Raw genomic sequence first — 16445 nt, 5'->3', positions numbered from 1 at the left:
TTTAAGAAGCTAGAAAAAGAAAACCACACTAAATCCTAATGAAAAGGGTGAAATAATAAATACAAGAGCAGAAATCAGTGAACTAGAAAATAAATGAACAATATAGAAAAATCAACAAAGCCAAAATTGGTCCTTTGAGAATATTAATAAATCTGATAAATCCCTGGCAAGACTGATGAAGAATAAAAGAGAGAAAACACAAATTGCCAATATTAGGAATAAGATAGAGAACATTTCTGTTGATCCTGCAGATATTTAAGCAGTTGTAAGAGGATATTATTAATAAACTAGATGAAATAGACAAGTTCCTTGAAATACTAGGAACTAAATTAGATACCTAAACTGTTATTTGAAGTTTACAGGTAGAACATTACTTGTTAAAACTGAAAGCATTCTAATTCCTCCTTTACCATTCAGTTCTAGTTTCTTACTGAATAGTGAATTTTTATACGTGCAATTACTGTAAGGATCCCAGTATGCTTAAGTTCCAGTATTTTTTCTTTGTAGGCTTGTTATGCTGCTTCTGCGATTGGATATCTGACAGGCAGGTAAACTAAAGTCTTTGTTTTATTTCAATTTCTTTTGAAGGCTGTCTTAAACATTGAGTTTCTTAAATGACTTTGTAAATGTGTAAAATGGCAAACTGAATTATATGGAGATACTTTTTCCTTGAGTGTTTTAAGGTTAGAAAGTCACATCTAGGGTAAAGCATTCAAATTCAGTTTAAAAAATTTGAGGCGGAGCATTACATTTCAGAAGTATTTGCTGTCAGAGATCAAATGACATATTTGTTAAAAAATTTTTTAAATACTTTTCTCCAAACAAAAATGTACTCAGTATCAAGAATTGGCTTTTGTATGCCATTAAATTGATTGGGCCCAAATATAACCTCTTCAAAATATGAAGAGGTTCAAAATATGAAAAGGTTAGTGAAATATAGTGTGAAGATGATAGGTATCTTCTTTCTTGCAGGAAAGACTAACAATCTTTCCCTTGTTTCTTTTATAATTCAGAAAATATTCTAATAATTGCTTTACCAATTGTACTAAAGACCTATATGTCCTCTTTTTGAAGTCCAAGAAGGTTGCCATGTTTCCTCCTAGAGTGATATTAATCAGCTATTGCATTTGACCTGCTTTTAATACAGTAAATTCTGTTTTGCTTCTAGGCCAGGAGTATGCCTTGTTGTTTCTGGCCCAGGTCTCATCCACGCTTTGGGTGGTATGGCAAATGCAAACATGAACTGTTGGTAATTAATTGTTATTCGTGATCTGGGGTGGGAAGACTTGGAATCAAGTGCTTGAGGGAATTGCTTAGTAAAAAATTAAGAGCAGTATTAGGAAGAACATAAAAAATATCAGCAATCTTACTTAGAGGTAAACACTGTTAACATTTTGGAGATTTTGGAAAACTTATGTGTAGAAGCATATGGGAATACACATATGATTAACTCATTGAGTCTACCCTGTATATAAACCTTTCAAGTAACATGTTCCTTCATTCAGATATAGGTGTTTCTAGGGGTGCCTGGCTGGTTCAGCCGGTAGAGCATGCAACTCTTAATCTCAGGGTCATGAGTTCAAGCCCTATGTTGAGCATGGAGCCTACTTAAAAAAAAAAGATATGTGTTTCTAAACATATATGTAGAAGCATATGGGCATAGCTCTCTGTTTAACTCACAGGAACTAGACAGTATATAATATGTGCTTCATCTAACATCTTCTTTCATTGAGATTTTAAGTGTTTATAAACTCATGTGTAGAAGCTTGTGGGAATAGTCTCATGTTTAACTCATTAAAATAACACTGTATATAAAACTTAAAAAAAAAACACACATTTTGGAGTTTTTGTGTGTGTGTGTGTGTATTTTTATCTCTCTATATATGTGAATGTGTGTACAAGTCCTCTTTAAGTGTAGAATTATTTTTTAAAGACCCCAGCTCCATATGTAAGAATGTATATCCAATTCTTCATCTTGTTTTGCATAATTAGCAAGACAATTGAAATTATATTTTTTGAGTTTGCTTTATAAGCTCCTTAGTACTTACTCTTTGACCTTGCCCTTAACCCCATCTTTGGCACTTTACCAGTAAGATCATGTTAAAGGGGGTTATGTTCTAGTCAATTCATAAAATATTTCACCTTCCTAGTATAAAGGAAGATTAAATATTTAGATAATATTTAGACTAATGTAGGAAGGGCATTCATTGTTCACTTTCTTGCCATATGCCTTCTTTCCTTTTTTCATTCCTAGTCTTTCTCTTTCTTACCTACTTTAGGGTCTGATATTTTTTTAGTAACTTTAAGTTTGCTGTATCTTTTCTTTAAGAAATTTATTGCCGAGGAATTTCTCTTACTCCACCATTTCCAAGTAGACTCACCTAGGAAAGTGTGAAAAAATTGTTTCCTCCTTTTAATTCCAAGACTAATAGGAAGGTCATAAAAATTTATTTTACATCACCACACTTAGAGGTTTAGCATCAGCATTCAGAAGGGCTTGGAAAGTGGGTGGCACGAAGGAAAAGCATTTACTATGAATTTCAACTTTTTCTGAAATTAAGAAAGGGTTCTCTTGTATCAGGTTGCTTCCTAAATCTGTTTTAATCTATAGTTTGTTTTAAAGATTTTATTTATTTATTTGAGAGAGAGAGCAGGTGCGTGTTCTCGAGTGCGGGGGAGGGGCAGCGGGAGAGGGAGAGAGAGAATCCTAAGCAGACTCCACACCCAATACAGAGCCTTATGGGGAGCTCAATCTCAGATCTCATGACCCTGAGATCAGGACCTGTGCCAAAACCAAGAACTTAACCGGGTGTGCCACCCAGGTGCCCCTAATCTGTAGTTTTTAAGGGAAAGTGAAATTCTCTGTCTCTCTCAATATACATGGCTATTTCTTAACTGGGCACTCTCCTGAGTATTTTACATGTCGATCTCATCTGTAATTCTCTTTTAAAACAATGACTATTTCAGGCCCTTGATTGTGATTGGTGGTTCTTCTGAAAGAAGGCAGGAAATGATGGGAGCCTTCCAGGAGTTTCCACAGGTACCCACTCTAAAATTTTTCTTAGAGTTTAGTAGCATAAGTGTACGCTATTAAGATTTATGGAGAAGAGGGGCGCCTGGGTGGCTCAGTCGTTAAGCGTCTGTCTTGGCTCAGGTCATGATCCCGGGGTCCTGGGATCGAGCCCCGCATCGGGCTCCCTGCTCCTCCCTCCCCCATTCCCCCTGCTGTGTTCCCTCTCTTGCTGTGTCTCTCTCTGTCAAGTAAATAAATAAAACCTTTAAAAATAAATAAATAAATAAATAAGATTTATGGAGAAGAAATAAAAACTCCTATCTGCAAAATACACAAAACAGAGGTACCTGAGGTAATTTAGAGGTAATTTTCCTTAACTACAAGACAATCTCAGTGTGCATATTAAGGGAGCTCAGGCTCTGCTTAGGAGCAGTATTCCAAGAGATATATCTTTTTGACAGGTTTTTAAACTCTGAAACTAAGTTCTTAAAGAGTCAAGATGCAGGAATAAAAATGGTGTGGGACTATGCCTCCCAAACTTCAGAGAAGTAAAAAGTTGAGAGGAAAAGTCCTATGTAAAATGACTATCAGTAGACTGGACAAATTCATTTTTATTTTAGAAGGCTGAAGGAGAATATTTAAAAATTTCTAAAAACTTAAAAGAATTTGTCAACAAAATTCTATAGTGGTTTGTTTTTTGTGTTTTTTTCTTTTTTTACTTTTTTTTATATATTACAAGTACTACAGAGGTCTTCATAAATAGTTGCATAAAACAGAATGCTACAGCTTTAAGAATAGTTCTAGAAAGCAAATAGGTGAGAGTGAATGATTAACTCTTAAGAAAATATTTGCGCATTTCCAGCGCAAAGTTCTGAGCAAAGTTAAAACCTTAGGCAAAGTCTACTGGTTAATCCAGAAGTCATTGTGAGAACCTCAGAATATAAACATAGAATTTTCTCTATGATTTAAATTATTGTAAAATACTAGATCTTGGTATAGGTTGATGCAAAAGTTACACTTTTATCCTCTTGAAAGGGAATTGAAGTTTACTTAGTTAATGGTAAAGAATAACAACCATTATTTAAAAGATGCTAATACATTTGAAAAATAAGCAGAACAGATAAGTTATTTAAAAGGAAATTTAGGAGTGCCTGGGTGGCTCAGTGATTAAGCGTCTACCTTCAGCTCAGGTCATGATCCCAGGGTCCTGGGATCGAGTCCCATATCGGGCTCCCTGCTCGGCAGGAAGCCTGCTTCTCCCTCTCCCTCTGCTGCTCCCCCTGCTTGTGTTCCCTCTCTCGCTGTCTCTGTCTCTGTCAAATAAATAAATAAAATACTTAAAAAAAAAAAAAAAGAAATTTAAACTTACTACAGAAACTTTATAGATGAAACGAAAGCAGAGGATAATGTCTACTGCAAATATTTTTTTCTGAAAAGGAAAATAATAAAAGTTTATTAGGTGAAATTAAAAATGTGAAGAGAAAATCACTGATTTGATTTAAAATCCAAGTATCTCTTTTTGTGGAAATACTTTAGATGGCATGACCAGGAACAGACTGAAAATCTTAATTCTATCATGCTCATGGGACTAAGACTACCAACTTTCATACCAAAAAGTATCAAGAGACACCATTTCTATATATTGCTTAGAGTGCATTAAACAGTGAAAAATTAGCATTGCTGAATTGACACATCCCAAAAAGCATAGCAGTAAAATATATAACAGGAAAACTGGCAGCAATGTAATAAGGATAGATTATAATTGTAACAAGATGAAGCAGGTGAAGTTTTGTATTCCTGGCTGTGGAATTTCTGGGTCCAGAGATATGCTCATTTTAATTTTTAGTGGACATTATCAACTTCCCTTCCCATTTATACTCTCACCAGCAGCTTAGGAGAGTGCCTGCTTTCCTGTGTGGTGGTAAATGCTGAGTATTATCAAAGTCTTTCATTTTTGCCAGTCTGAGAAATGAAAATGATGTCTTGTTTTGATTTACTTCCTAAATCATACTGAGGTGGAAATTTGGGCTTTGCCTAGGCTTTTAAGAAACAGTCCAGGTAATGTATTTTCTCCATCTTTTCTCTACACATAATAGAAAGTAATGATTTAACATTTTGTCTTCCTTCCGAAGAGTAATATGATCTGTGAGCTGAATTTTAAGTGATTTTCTTTCTGCATATAGGTTGAAGCTTGTAGATTATATAGCAAGTTCTCTGCCCGGCCGAGCAGCATAGAAAATATTCCCTCTATTATCGAAAAGGTAAAAGTATTTAATTATAAGTCCTCCAGGTCAATTGGTTTTTCTCAGTTGCTCATACCTGTGTTATTTGTATTCTCCACAGAATAAGCAACAATTTGGTATATATTCAGGCAGTCAAAAATGATAGTATTAAAGAGCTATTTATATTTTAATGTTTGCTGTCAATTCTAGAAACAGATAAATTATTTTTGAAAAAAGTTTCTCCTTCAGTTTTTAAAATTATTTTTTTAACTACAGAAAAGTAAAAAGAAAGCTAAGATGAAACCCTGGGTAACCTTTCTCTTATGCTTTTGCAAGTTTAGTTTTGAAAAGTAGTACTAATGCATATAAAACCATGCCTTAGTTGCCTAAACAGCATGTTATAAATTAATCTTAGTTAAGCAACATTTGTATGTGGAGTTACATTTGAGCTGTTTCAAAACCATGTGTTACATAGACCATTTGACATATATGATAACATCATGCAGAGTTTCTGAAAACTTAGCCAAGTCACTAGGACTAGGAAGCAAGTAAAAGCACATGTTACAGAGTAAACACTTGGCAGGCAGAGCCTGGTGGATAATTTCTAAGACTATAATATGACATGAATCTTAAAACTCTAGGTGAGTATTTTCTTTCTTGTTGCTCCCCTTTTAAACAAAAATATCTTTAAAAATATATATAATCAATAAAGGGCATTTCAATTTTAGTTAAAATTGTTTATTTCCCCAACTGTGGATGTCCAGAAAAAAATAAAATAGTATTCCTTTCACAATTTTTAATTATCTTTGAGTGGATTATGTGATAAAGACTGAGAATTTTAAAATCGTTTCTTCTATTTGTCATTTAGGCAGTGAGAAGCAGTATTTATGGTCGTCCAGGTCCTTGTTATGTTGACATACCTGCAGATTTTGTGAACTTGCAAGTGAATGTGAATTCTGTAAAGTGAGTAATAGTTATACTGAAGTTCTTAATTGTGTTATTATGTTTACCTTTTTAACAATTTACCTAGCAGTTTATAAGTTAATCTTCATTTGTCTTAACTTTTGACAGTTTAATAATTAAACTAAATCGTGGCCAAAGGGTTTAATTCTCTTAATTAAAATGGTATTATTTAGGGGCGCCTGGGTGGCTCAGTCGTTAAGCGTCTGCCTTCAGCTCAGGTCATGATCCTAGGGTCCTGGGATCGAGCCCCACATCGGGCTCCCTGCTCTGCGGGGGGCCTGCTTCTCCCTCTCCCACTCCCCCTGCTTGGGTTCCCTCTCTCGCTGTGTCTCTCTCTGTCAAATAAATAAATAAAATCTTAAAAAATAAATAAATAAATAAAATGGTATTATTTAGTAATTATTTGGGAGGTTAAATATTAAGTTAAATACATGAAGCTTCCTGAGCACTTATTTGAAATTATTCTTCCAGAGGCCATAAATAATACATCCTCACTAACATAGCAGGGGTGATTCAGAATCTTCAAAGTGTAAACCAAGAGATGAGGTGACCAGTGAAAAATTATTTAGGACTCAGCATAAAAAACTTTAGTCTTTCTGTCTGTCTCTGTGATTTAAAAATATTCCACTCAGGTGTTACTCTGATTTTTCATGTTCCTTAAATAAACACTGAGCAAATAAGTATAAGAAACAATTTTTCACTGGTATCTAAGTCACCTCTGATAAGGGTGGATACTTAGGTTAAGACCTCATCCCGGGTACCATTTAGTATATTCCTGCTGTTGTGGACCAAGTGGTTCTCTAGTGACTGCAGAAAAACAGTGTGCATTTCTGTATATTCAGTATACCAAAGAGTTGTTTCTCTTTGTGAGAGTCAGACAAAAAGGACATCTACCCTGCATAATACCTGAACATGATAAAATATTACTGGGGGGAGGAAAGGCAGAGCTGAGTCTCTGGTAAGTTAACTCTGTAAGCCTTCTTTAGAATGTTTGTAAAGGTTGGGTGCCTGGGGCGCCTGGGTGGCTCAGATGGTTAAGCGTCTGCCTTCGGCTCAGGTCATGATCCCAGGGTCCTGGGATCGAGTCCCGCATCGGGCTCCCTGCTTGGCGGGGAGCCTGCTTCTCCCTCTGCCTCTCTCTCTCTGTCTCTTATGAATAAATAAATAAAATCTTTAAAAAAAAAAAGAAGAAAAAAAAAAAAGGTTGGGTGCCTGGGTGGCTCAGTTGTTAAGTGTCTGCCTTCGGCTCAGGTCATGATCCCAGGGTCCTGGGATTGAGCCCCACGTTGAACCCCACATCAGGCTCCACATCAGGCTCGCTGCTCAGCGGGGAGTCTGCTTCTCCCTCTGCCCCCCACCCCATCATGCTCACACCCTCTCTCTCTCTCAAATAAATAAAATCTTTAAAAAAAAAGTTTAAAAAAATAAAATTTTTGTAAAGATTGAATGTCTTTTTTTGTTTTATATGCTCAAATTTTGTACAGTGTATGATGTTTATTAATTAAAATAAAACACCGAGGACTTGGTGTCCAGAAATATTTAACTATGACAGTTTTAAAATTTCTTTTCCTAATGCATATTGTATTATCAAAATACTGATTCTCCCAGTGAGATAGTTAAAGGCATGGACTTTGGAGACAGAATGACCTAGGTCAATCCAGTTTCTGCCATATACCATCTGGGGACCCTGGGCAAGTTATTGTCTGAGTTTCCCTCCCCGCCCGCCAATGGTGAAATGGAGATAATGGTAGCTCTTGGCCTCATTGCTTTGAAAATTAAATGAGATTAAATGGCACATAGTATTAAACACTGGCTCTGAATATGTTTTTACTGTTCTTACAGCAACTGTTACTACAGTGTAAAGCCATTAACTCAGATTTTCTGTCAGTGAATTACTGATTTGATTGGCTTTTAGATGGTATTAGGGAGTAACTTAATTTACTAGATATGGTAGGGACATTATGGTTATATAGGAGAAAGTTTATCTTTTAGAGCTGCATGGAAGAGCTTTTAATTGCCTATAATTCACTTTAAAATGGTTCAAGAAACAAATTGATATGCATATTTGTGTGTGTATATGTGAGGCAAGTGTGGTAAAATATTAGTTGTTGAATCTACATGGTGGGTATATGGAGTTTATTGTACTATTTTTTTCCCTACCTTTTTATATATTTGGTATTTTCATAGTAAAAAGTTTAAAACTTGGCCTCTTTTAATTAACAGAGCTCTTTATTTCCAGGTATGTGGAGTGCTGCATGCCACCTCCTGTTAGTATGGCAGAAACCTCTGCTGTGTACATGGCCGCATCTGTTATTAGAAATGCCAGACAGCCCCTTCTTATCATCGGGAAAGGTAGCAGCGAGTGGAACTCTAAATCTTGCTAGGCTGTTGAAAGAATACTGATTCTGTTTAGAAATTATCTTCATTATTTATTAACATATCTAATATTTGAAATCGGAGTGTGAGTTCTTTTCATTTAGGATTATTTACTAATTTATCACAGAATTATTCTAGAATGCCCAGAGATCTTGCCCTTTTAAAAGAGTATCACCCATTCTGTTTCTTCAGTCTTATGTGTAAAATGTGTTTTTTCCATTATAAAAATAATATTTGATCATTATAAAAAATATTGGAAAATCCAGAAGATTAGAAAGAAGAAATCCCTTCAACCAAAGATATCTGTTTTGGGGGCGCTTGGGTGGCTCAGTTGGTTAAGCGTCTGACTCTTCATTTCAGCTCAGGTCATGATCTCAGGGTTGTGAGATCAAGCCCTACATCGGGCTCCACAGAGCCTGCTTAAGATTCTCTTCCTCTTCCTCTCTCTCTCTGCCCCTCTCCCCTCCCTCATGCACGCTCTCTTTCTCAAAAAAAAAAAAAAAAACAACTATTTTTAACATGTAATACTTTTCTATTCATTTCTGCATGTATATTTCATATATTGTGATCACACCATATAGACAGTTTTATTTACATTTTATTTCATTTAATATTGTAACAACATTTCTTCATGGTCTTGAAGTTTTTTCCTAAATATAATTTTAAGGTCTATTCATGTATATACTAACACTTCACTGACAGATATTTAAATCTTTGCCAGTTTTTTGTTTGTTTAGTATAGCTGTGACAAACATGTTTGTGCTTAAAGCTTTTTCCATATTTACAATTTATGATAGATTCCCAAAAAGAAAATTAAGTTAAAAGGTAATTCATATTTTAGGGGTTTTGGTACATATTGTCAAATTGCTTTCTCCCAAGGTATTGTACCAACTTATACTCCTGTCAGCAAGTTATCCATTAAATGTTCTAGAACTGAGGGGGCTGTGAGTCACCTATGACCATGTTAGTCAATTATCAACTACTGAGGAACTAACTACATAGAAACTAAAAATAATTTTAATGAAAATTGTGGACAATAGAAAAAAATCAAAGTCAGAGCTGAGTCGAATGAAGCTGTATGCTGTATTAGCTCTGTGGTCTTGGCAAACTACTACTTTGAGTCTCAATTACCTCAGTTGTAAAACAGATATTAACTTCAACAGGATTGTTATGATTAAATAATAAGATAGGTAGAAGGAACTCAGTAGATGCTAGTTTTCATTCTTCTTTTAACCAGCATTTGATGAGTACTTACGATAAGGTAGGGATTATAGAAAACATTTGTAAGATATACAGAGGAATAATGGTCCCTACCTAGAGATAGATTAGTAACAAATAAGTGCAGTGTACCCATAAGTGGTGTGTATAGAGAGGGTAAGGTGGATTCTCAAGGGAAGCAGCAACAATTTGCTCGTGTAGGTGGTATAGAAAGACTCTGGAAGAGATGACACTGCTACACCTTGACTAGATAGATGATAGGTCACTGAGTGCACAGTCCAGGAAGAGAGAACTGGATGGACAAAGATATTGAGGCAAGAAAGAGAATACAAGGAAACTTTCTATTTTTCATCTGACATGTATGAGAAAAGATTTAAAGGTATTTTTATGTGGGGGAGCATTATGTTGAATCTGAATGTACTAAACTAACGTCTCTTGTTAGAATTTCCATGCCTAGGGTAGGAGACTGTGCAGTCCACGTTAGCTGATGGTAGGAAGCAATGTGTGAGGTTAGAGAGAGCCTCTCTGTCAGAGCAAAGTCCTTCCTTGCCCACCTGGGCCTGTCAGTAAAGATACTGTATTTAGGGAATCGTGAGTAGTAATTCAGTAGGAACCATAGAACAGACAATTCAGAGCAGCAAGAGAGAAGAGATGCAACTTTTGTTTGTAGTACACATCCTTCAGAATAATTGAGAATATTATTGGGGAGGAAATTAGAACTGTGGCTTTCTTAAACATTTTAAAATACCAAAGATAAAAACCATAGTTACAGTTTGTTTTGAGTGTAAGCAAGCCCTGTATAAACAAGAGATTATTTGAGAAGTTCTAAAAGCAAATTCGTATGAGCTGTTTTAAGAATCACAGTGCCATGGGGTACCTGGGTGGCTCAGGTCATGATCCCAGGGTCCTGGGATCGAGCGCTGCATCAGGCTCCCTGCTCCGTGGGAAGCCTGCTTCTCCCTCTGCCACTCCCCTTGCTTGTGGTCCCTCTCTCGCTGTGTCTCTGTCAAAATAAATAAATAAAATCTTTAAAAAAAAAAAAAAAAGGAATCACAGTGCCTGGACCATAACTGACTTGTGGAATCATTTGCATTGCTTGTAGGTGCTGCTTATGCCCATGCAGAGGAGGCCCTCAGGAAATTGGTGGAGCAATGTAAATTGCCATTTCTGCCCACCCCCATGGGAAAGGGCGTTATCCCTGATAACCATCCAAACTGTGTGGGTGCTGCCAGATCCAGGTGCGTGGCATTCTAGAGTTTAAGTACAGTGGCTTGGCAGATCTTAGGCTAATTTATTTCGTGACTTTAATGAATCTAGGAGAAGTTCTGAAATGTAATTTTCAGCACACCTGTTTTTAGGGTTTTTAGACTTTTCAGAGCTTTAAAAGATGTTGTCTACTACCTTCTGACCCTCATGGTTTTAGATGGGAAATCTGTAGTCATTTGAATCATTGTTCTTCTATATGTAATATGTTCTGTGGCTGCTTTCAGGATTTTTCTTTATCTTTAGTTTTCAGCAGTTTGATTATGTGTCTGGGTATGGTTTTCTTTTAGTTTATCCTGTTCTCTGATCTTCAATCTATAAATTAATGTCTTTCACCAAATTTGTAGTTTTTGGCCATTATTTCTTCAAATTTTTTTTCTACACCGATCTCTTTCTCCTTTCCTGGGATAATGCAAATAGAAGACTTTTGATACTGTCCCATAGGTCCCTGAATATCTGTTCAATTCTTTTTTTTTTTCGTCTTTGAAGTAGTTTATTAGAATTTCTTTTTTTTTTTTTTTTGGTTAAGATTTATTTATTTTAGAGAGAGTGAGCAGGGGGGAGGGGCAGAGGGAGAGGAAGAGAGAAAATCTTAAGCAGACTCCACGCCCAGCATGGAACCCAACAGGGGGCTTGATCTTATGACCCTGAGATCATTACCTGAGCATTGAATGTCTAACCGACTGAGCCACCCGAGCACCCCTATTAGAAATTTCTTATATGAAATGTTCTTTTTATTTTTATTTGTTTTTAAATAAACCTTCTATTTATCTTTTAATTGAAGTATAGTTGACATACAATGGGCATTAGTTTCAGGTGTACACCATAGTGATTTAAAATCTCTGTACATTATGCTATGTTCTCTGTTTAGTTCTTTCCAATGCTTTTGTCTCATATTTTATATTTCTCTGTTGAGAACTTCTATCTTCCCATTTATTTGAAGAGTATTTTTGTTTACTTTATGGAGCATATTATAATAGCTGCTTTAAAGTCTTTGTTTACTAATTTCAACATCTGGGTCATCACAGAATGGGAGTCTGTTCATTTCTTTTGAGAATTGGTCACATTTTTCTGGTTCTTTTGTATATTGAGTATTTTTGGAATGTATCCTAGATTTTAAGTATTATGTTTGAAGATTCTAGGTCATATTTACATACTCTGTGGAATGTTGACTTTGTTTTAGCAAGCAGTTAAGTTAACAAACTGGTTAAGTTCAGACTTCAAGGTCTGTCTTGCTAGTTTCAAAGCCTTTGCTATGTTCCTTTGGGTCTGTCCACACATACACAGCCCAGGTGTGAGCCCCAGACATGTGCCCGTTCATTCCCAGAACTAGAGTGTAAAAAAGCCACTTGCTGTAAATAATTGAATCAGTAATTTCAAGTATCATTAAACAAATCTATCCTTTCAGTTGTAGTTTTTATCTGTTTGTTAAATTGGGTCCCACAGGACCGATAACAGTATATGAAAATGGTATTTTGTGTATGATATCATCACTGAAGAAGACAAAAGCAAAAGAACAGATCCCCTGTGGAAAAATATAGGATAAAAGGGAAATAGCCAAGAAGCAGAAAAATGAGAAGTAAAAAAAAAAAACCCACAGCAATTAATAAACTCTTCTGTAGAAAGGCAGAGACATTATTGATTGGGTCAATAATAATGACAGTTGCATATATATATATTATTAGAACAACATCTGAAACAAATGATACAGCATAAAATGAGCAAAGATGTATGAGGTAAATAAAAACAAAACAAAGATGGCTATGTTAATATTAGTGTGGATATCAAAGTAAAAATTATTTTTAAAAATTAGAAGTTATATTGACAAGGATATTAAGATATATAAAAAAACTATTAGCAATAAATTTGGTGAAGATTTTTGAATGCAATTTGGGAATATGAATCAATTGTCTTAAAAATACCTGTTTCTAGGAATCAATATGAAATATGTATTAAGATTCGAGCATAGGGGCACCTGGGTGGCTCAGTCGTTAAGCGTCTGCCTTCAGCTCAGGTCATGATCCCAGGGTCCTGGGATCGAACCCCACATCGGGCTCCCTGCTCAGTGGAAAGCCTGCTTCTCCCTCTCCCACGCCCCCTGCTTGTGTTCCTGCTCTCACTCTCTCTCTCTGTCAAATAAATAAAATCTTAAAAGATTCAAGCATAAGGATATGCAAACCAGGAGCACCTGGGTGGCAGTTAAGCATCTGCCTTTGGCTCAGGTCATGATCCTGAGGTTATGGGATTGAGCCCTGCATCAGGCTCCCTGCTCAGTGGAGAGTCTGTTTCTCCCTCTGCCTCTGCCCTCCCCGCCGCTTGTGTGTGCTCTCTCTCTCTTTCTCTCTCTCAGATGAATAAATAGAATCTTAAAAAAAAAAAAAGGACGTACAACCCAGTATTTATAAATTATCCAGTAATTGAGAAAAGTTAAAATAAATTACATATATGTGTTCTGCAAAGTATATAGCCTTTCAAAATTGTATTTAAGGGGTGCCTGGCTGGCTCAGTCGAAGAGCATGGGGCTCTTGATCTCAGGGTTGTGTTTGAGCCCCACATCGGGTGTAGAGATTACTTTAAAAAAGTAAGATAAAACTTAAAAAAATAAAAAAATAAAAATTTTAAGAAGAACCTAATGACAAAGGAAAATGTAATAAGCAAAAGTACATGAGACAGTATTATAGCATATAAGCTCAACTATGTAAAAATATACTTGCATAGAAAGAAGACTAGAGGAAAATATGGCAGGCTATTGATAATAGCTTTTAAGTTGATAGTATTATTGGGTGAAATTCTTTTTCTTTATGCTTTTTCTGTTTTATTGAGATTATCTACAGTAGACTTGTAGTAATTTTTCCCAGCAATTGCACTACTGGGTATTTACCCCAAAGAAAGAAATGTAGTGGTCTGAAGGGGCACGTGCACCCCAATGTTTATAGTAGCAATGCCCACAAAAGCCAAACTATGGAAAGAGCCTAGATGTCCATCAATGGATGAATGGATAAAGAAGATGTGGTATACATATACCATAATATTCCATTACACAATGGAATATTATGCAGCCATCAAAAAATGAAATCTTGCCGTTTGCAACAATGTGGATGGAACTAGAGGGTATTATGCTAAGTGAAATAAGTCAGTCAGAAAGACAAGTATCATATGATCTCACTGATATGTGGAATTTGAGAAACAAGGCAGAGGATCATAGGGGAAGGGAGGGAAAAATGAAACAAGATGAAACCAGAGAGGGAGACAAACCATAAGAGACTCTTAACCTCAAGAAACAAACTGAGGGTTGCTGGAGTTGAGGGGAGTGGGAGGGATGGGGTGGCTGAGTGATGGACATTGGGGAAGCTATGTACTATGGTGAGCACTGTGAATTGTGTAAGACTGATGAATCACAGACCTGTACCCCTGAAACAAATAATACATTATATGTTAATTAAAAAAAATAATTTTTAAAAAAAATTTTAAAAAAATTTAAAAAGTAATAATGAAATAGGTATAGTTTTATAATATTTTTCTTCTTATTTCATCTTTTAGATTACTATTTAAATAGAATTGGCTTCATAATTATTTTGGTTTGAAAGATCAAATTTACCCTAGAAGCTGATTCTGAAGAGTAAAATAAAATAAACTCCAGATTATTTAAACTTTTCTAAATACTTTTAGAAAAGTTTAGAAATTAATTTTAGAATAATTCAAGTCAGAAATGTAGATACACTTTTTATATCATAACAGATTTTTCTTTTTAATAGGGCTTTGCAGTTTGCTGATGTAATCGTATTATTTGGTGCCAGATTAAATTGGATTTTGCACTTCGGACTGCCCCCAAGGTATCAGCCAGATGTGAAGTTTATCCAGGTACTCAGAGCAGAGAGATTTAAAATCAGCGCTGTGATTTACTGTTCTCCTCAGCTATTATCAGCTCTGCTTTCTTCTTGGCTTTTGTAGATTTTTATAAATTACCTAACATAATTACAGGTACCAAAGTAAGCTGCCTTTTCAAGCCTATGAAACATAATATGCTGCTTTACTTCTAACCAGAAAACCTTTCAAAACCAAGTTTTAAATAGTTTGAAAAGCACAATTTGCCTCTTCTTCATAGTTCAGGTTTATTTAAAGGTAGACAAAAGGGGTTTAAATAGAATGGTAGATTACAGCAAAACATTCAACATTGTTAGGGATTGAGTTGTCCTTTTAGATGCCAAATTTTTCAAACACGCTTTGGTTGGAAATCTCTAAATGCTGCTTTTACTTGTCACTAAACAGAGTGGAATATACTCTGACCTCACTTTAATGGTTCTTGTATCATTATGATTCTCTTTTTAAGGCAGTTTCCTTACTGGTGTAGAAGGTACTACTGCCTGGGTGGCTCAGTTGGTTAAGCTTCTGCCTTCAGCTCGGGTCATGATCCTGGGGTCCTGGGATCGAGCCCCACATTGGGCTCCCTGCCTGGTGGGAGCCTGCTTCTCCCTCTCTCCCTGCTCGTGCTCTATCTCTTGCTATCTCTCTCTCTCAAGTGAATAAATAAAATCTTTAAAAAAAAAAAAAAAAGAAGGTACTGTCTATATAGTGCCATATGAACCTGTTTGCCCTACAGAGATTGTGTATGGTGTTTGATGACCCAGCTACAATTGCTATCTTCTCCCTATTTGCCTTTTACTTTTTAAGGAGTCAGCTTCTAACAGGCCCTTTCCCCCTGGAGCTATGGAGAACTAACGCTGCAAATAAGCAAGACCTGGGTTTACCTGGAAGATGTTACCACCTCTTGATTAATCCCCTTGAGTATAGAATAAAGTGCATCCCCTTTGATGTGGCTAAATTACAACTCCTTGCACAACGATTTTCACTTGCCCATGGCCATTCAGATATGGAGCTTCTGGGTAAATGGGAAATAATCATGCCTTACCCTAGGAGTAATTCTCAAAATGTGGTCCCTGGACCAGCAGCATAGCACCACCTGGGAAACCTGTTAGAAAAGCACATTTTTGGGCGCCTGGGTGGCTCAGTTGGTTAAGCGACTGCCTTCGGCTCAGGTCATGATCCTGGAGTCCTGGGATCAAGTCCCACATCAGGCTCCCTGCTCAGCAGGGGGTCTGCTTCTCCCTCTGACCCTCTTCCCTCTCATGCTGTCTCTCATTCTCTCTCAAATAAATAAATAAAATCTTTAAAAAAAAAAAAAAAAAGAAGCACATTTTTGGTCCCCACTTCAGATCTACTGAGTTCAGAAACTCAAGTGGACTTTTGCAATCTGTGGTTTAACAAGGCTACCAGGTGATTCTGATAGCTCACATTTGAGAACTGCTCTAAGTAGCAATTCCAGTGTAATTAAGTAGAACCTTATTGATTAGATTAAAAAACTATAATTGGTCAAGTCAAATGCATTCCTT

The 16445-nt window shown here is 36.1% G+C and overlaps 1 protein-coding gene across 4 annotated transcripts in view; it reads left to right on the top strand.

The window, feature by feature from the left end:
• The window catches only part of HACL1 (2-hydroxyacyl-CoA lyase 1), a 36908-nt gene that overhangs the window by 5552 nt on the left and 14911 nt on the right, over positions 1-16445 (top strand). For 3 of the 4 annotated variants that reach the window (XM_045903820.3, XM_045903822.3, XM_045903824.3), the window contains 8 exons: positions 508-548; positions 1169-1249; positions 2968-3040; positions 5197-5274; positions 6104-6198; positions 8438-8550; positions 10895-11030; positions 14811-14916. In XM_045903820.3, the coding sequence (XP_045759776.1) occupies positions 508-548; positions 1169-1249; positions 2968-3040; positions 5197-5274; positions 6104-6198; positions 8438-8550; positions 10895-11030; positions 14811-14916 (723 nt within the window). The remainder of the gene's footprint in view (positions 1-507; positions 549-1168; positions 1250-2967; positions 3041-5196; positions 5275-6103; positions 6199-8437; positions 8551-10894; positions 11031-14810; positions 14917-16445) is intronic. The other variant, XM_045903823.3, reaches the window with a different exon arrangement.

Source organism: Mirounga angustirostris, unplaced genomic scaffold (genome assembly GCF_029215605.1).
Source record: "Mirounga angustirostris isolate CCGP_5_RB_7025 unplaced genomic scaffold, mMirAng1.0.hap1 SCAF_1, whole genome shotgun sequence".
Classification (NCBI taxonomy): Eukaryota; Metazoa; Chordata; class Mammalia; order Carnivora; family Phocidae; genus Mirounga; species Mirounga angustirostris.
Note: the sequence above shows the minus strand (reverse complement) of the source record. Positions and strands in the feature narration are given on the sequence as shown.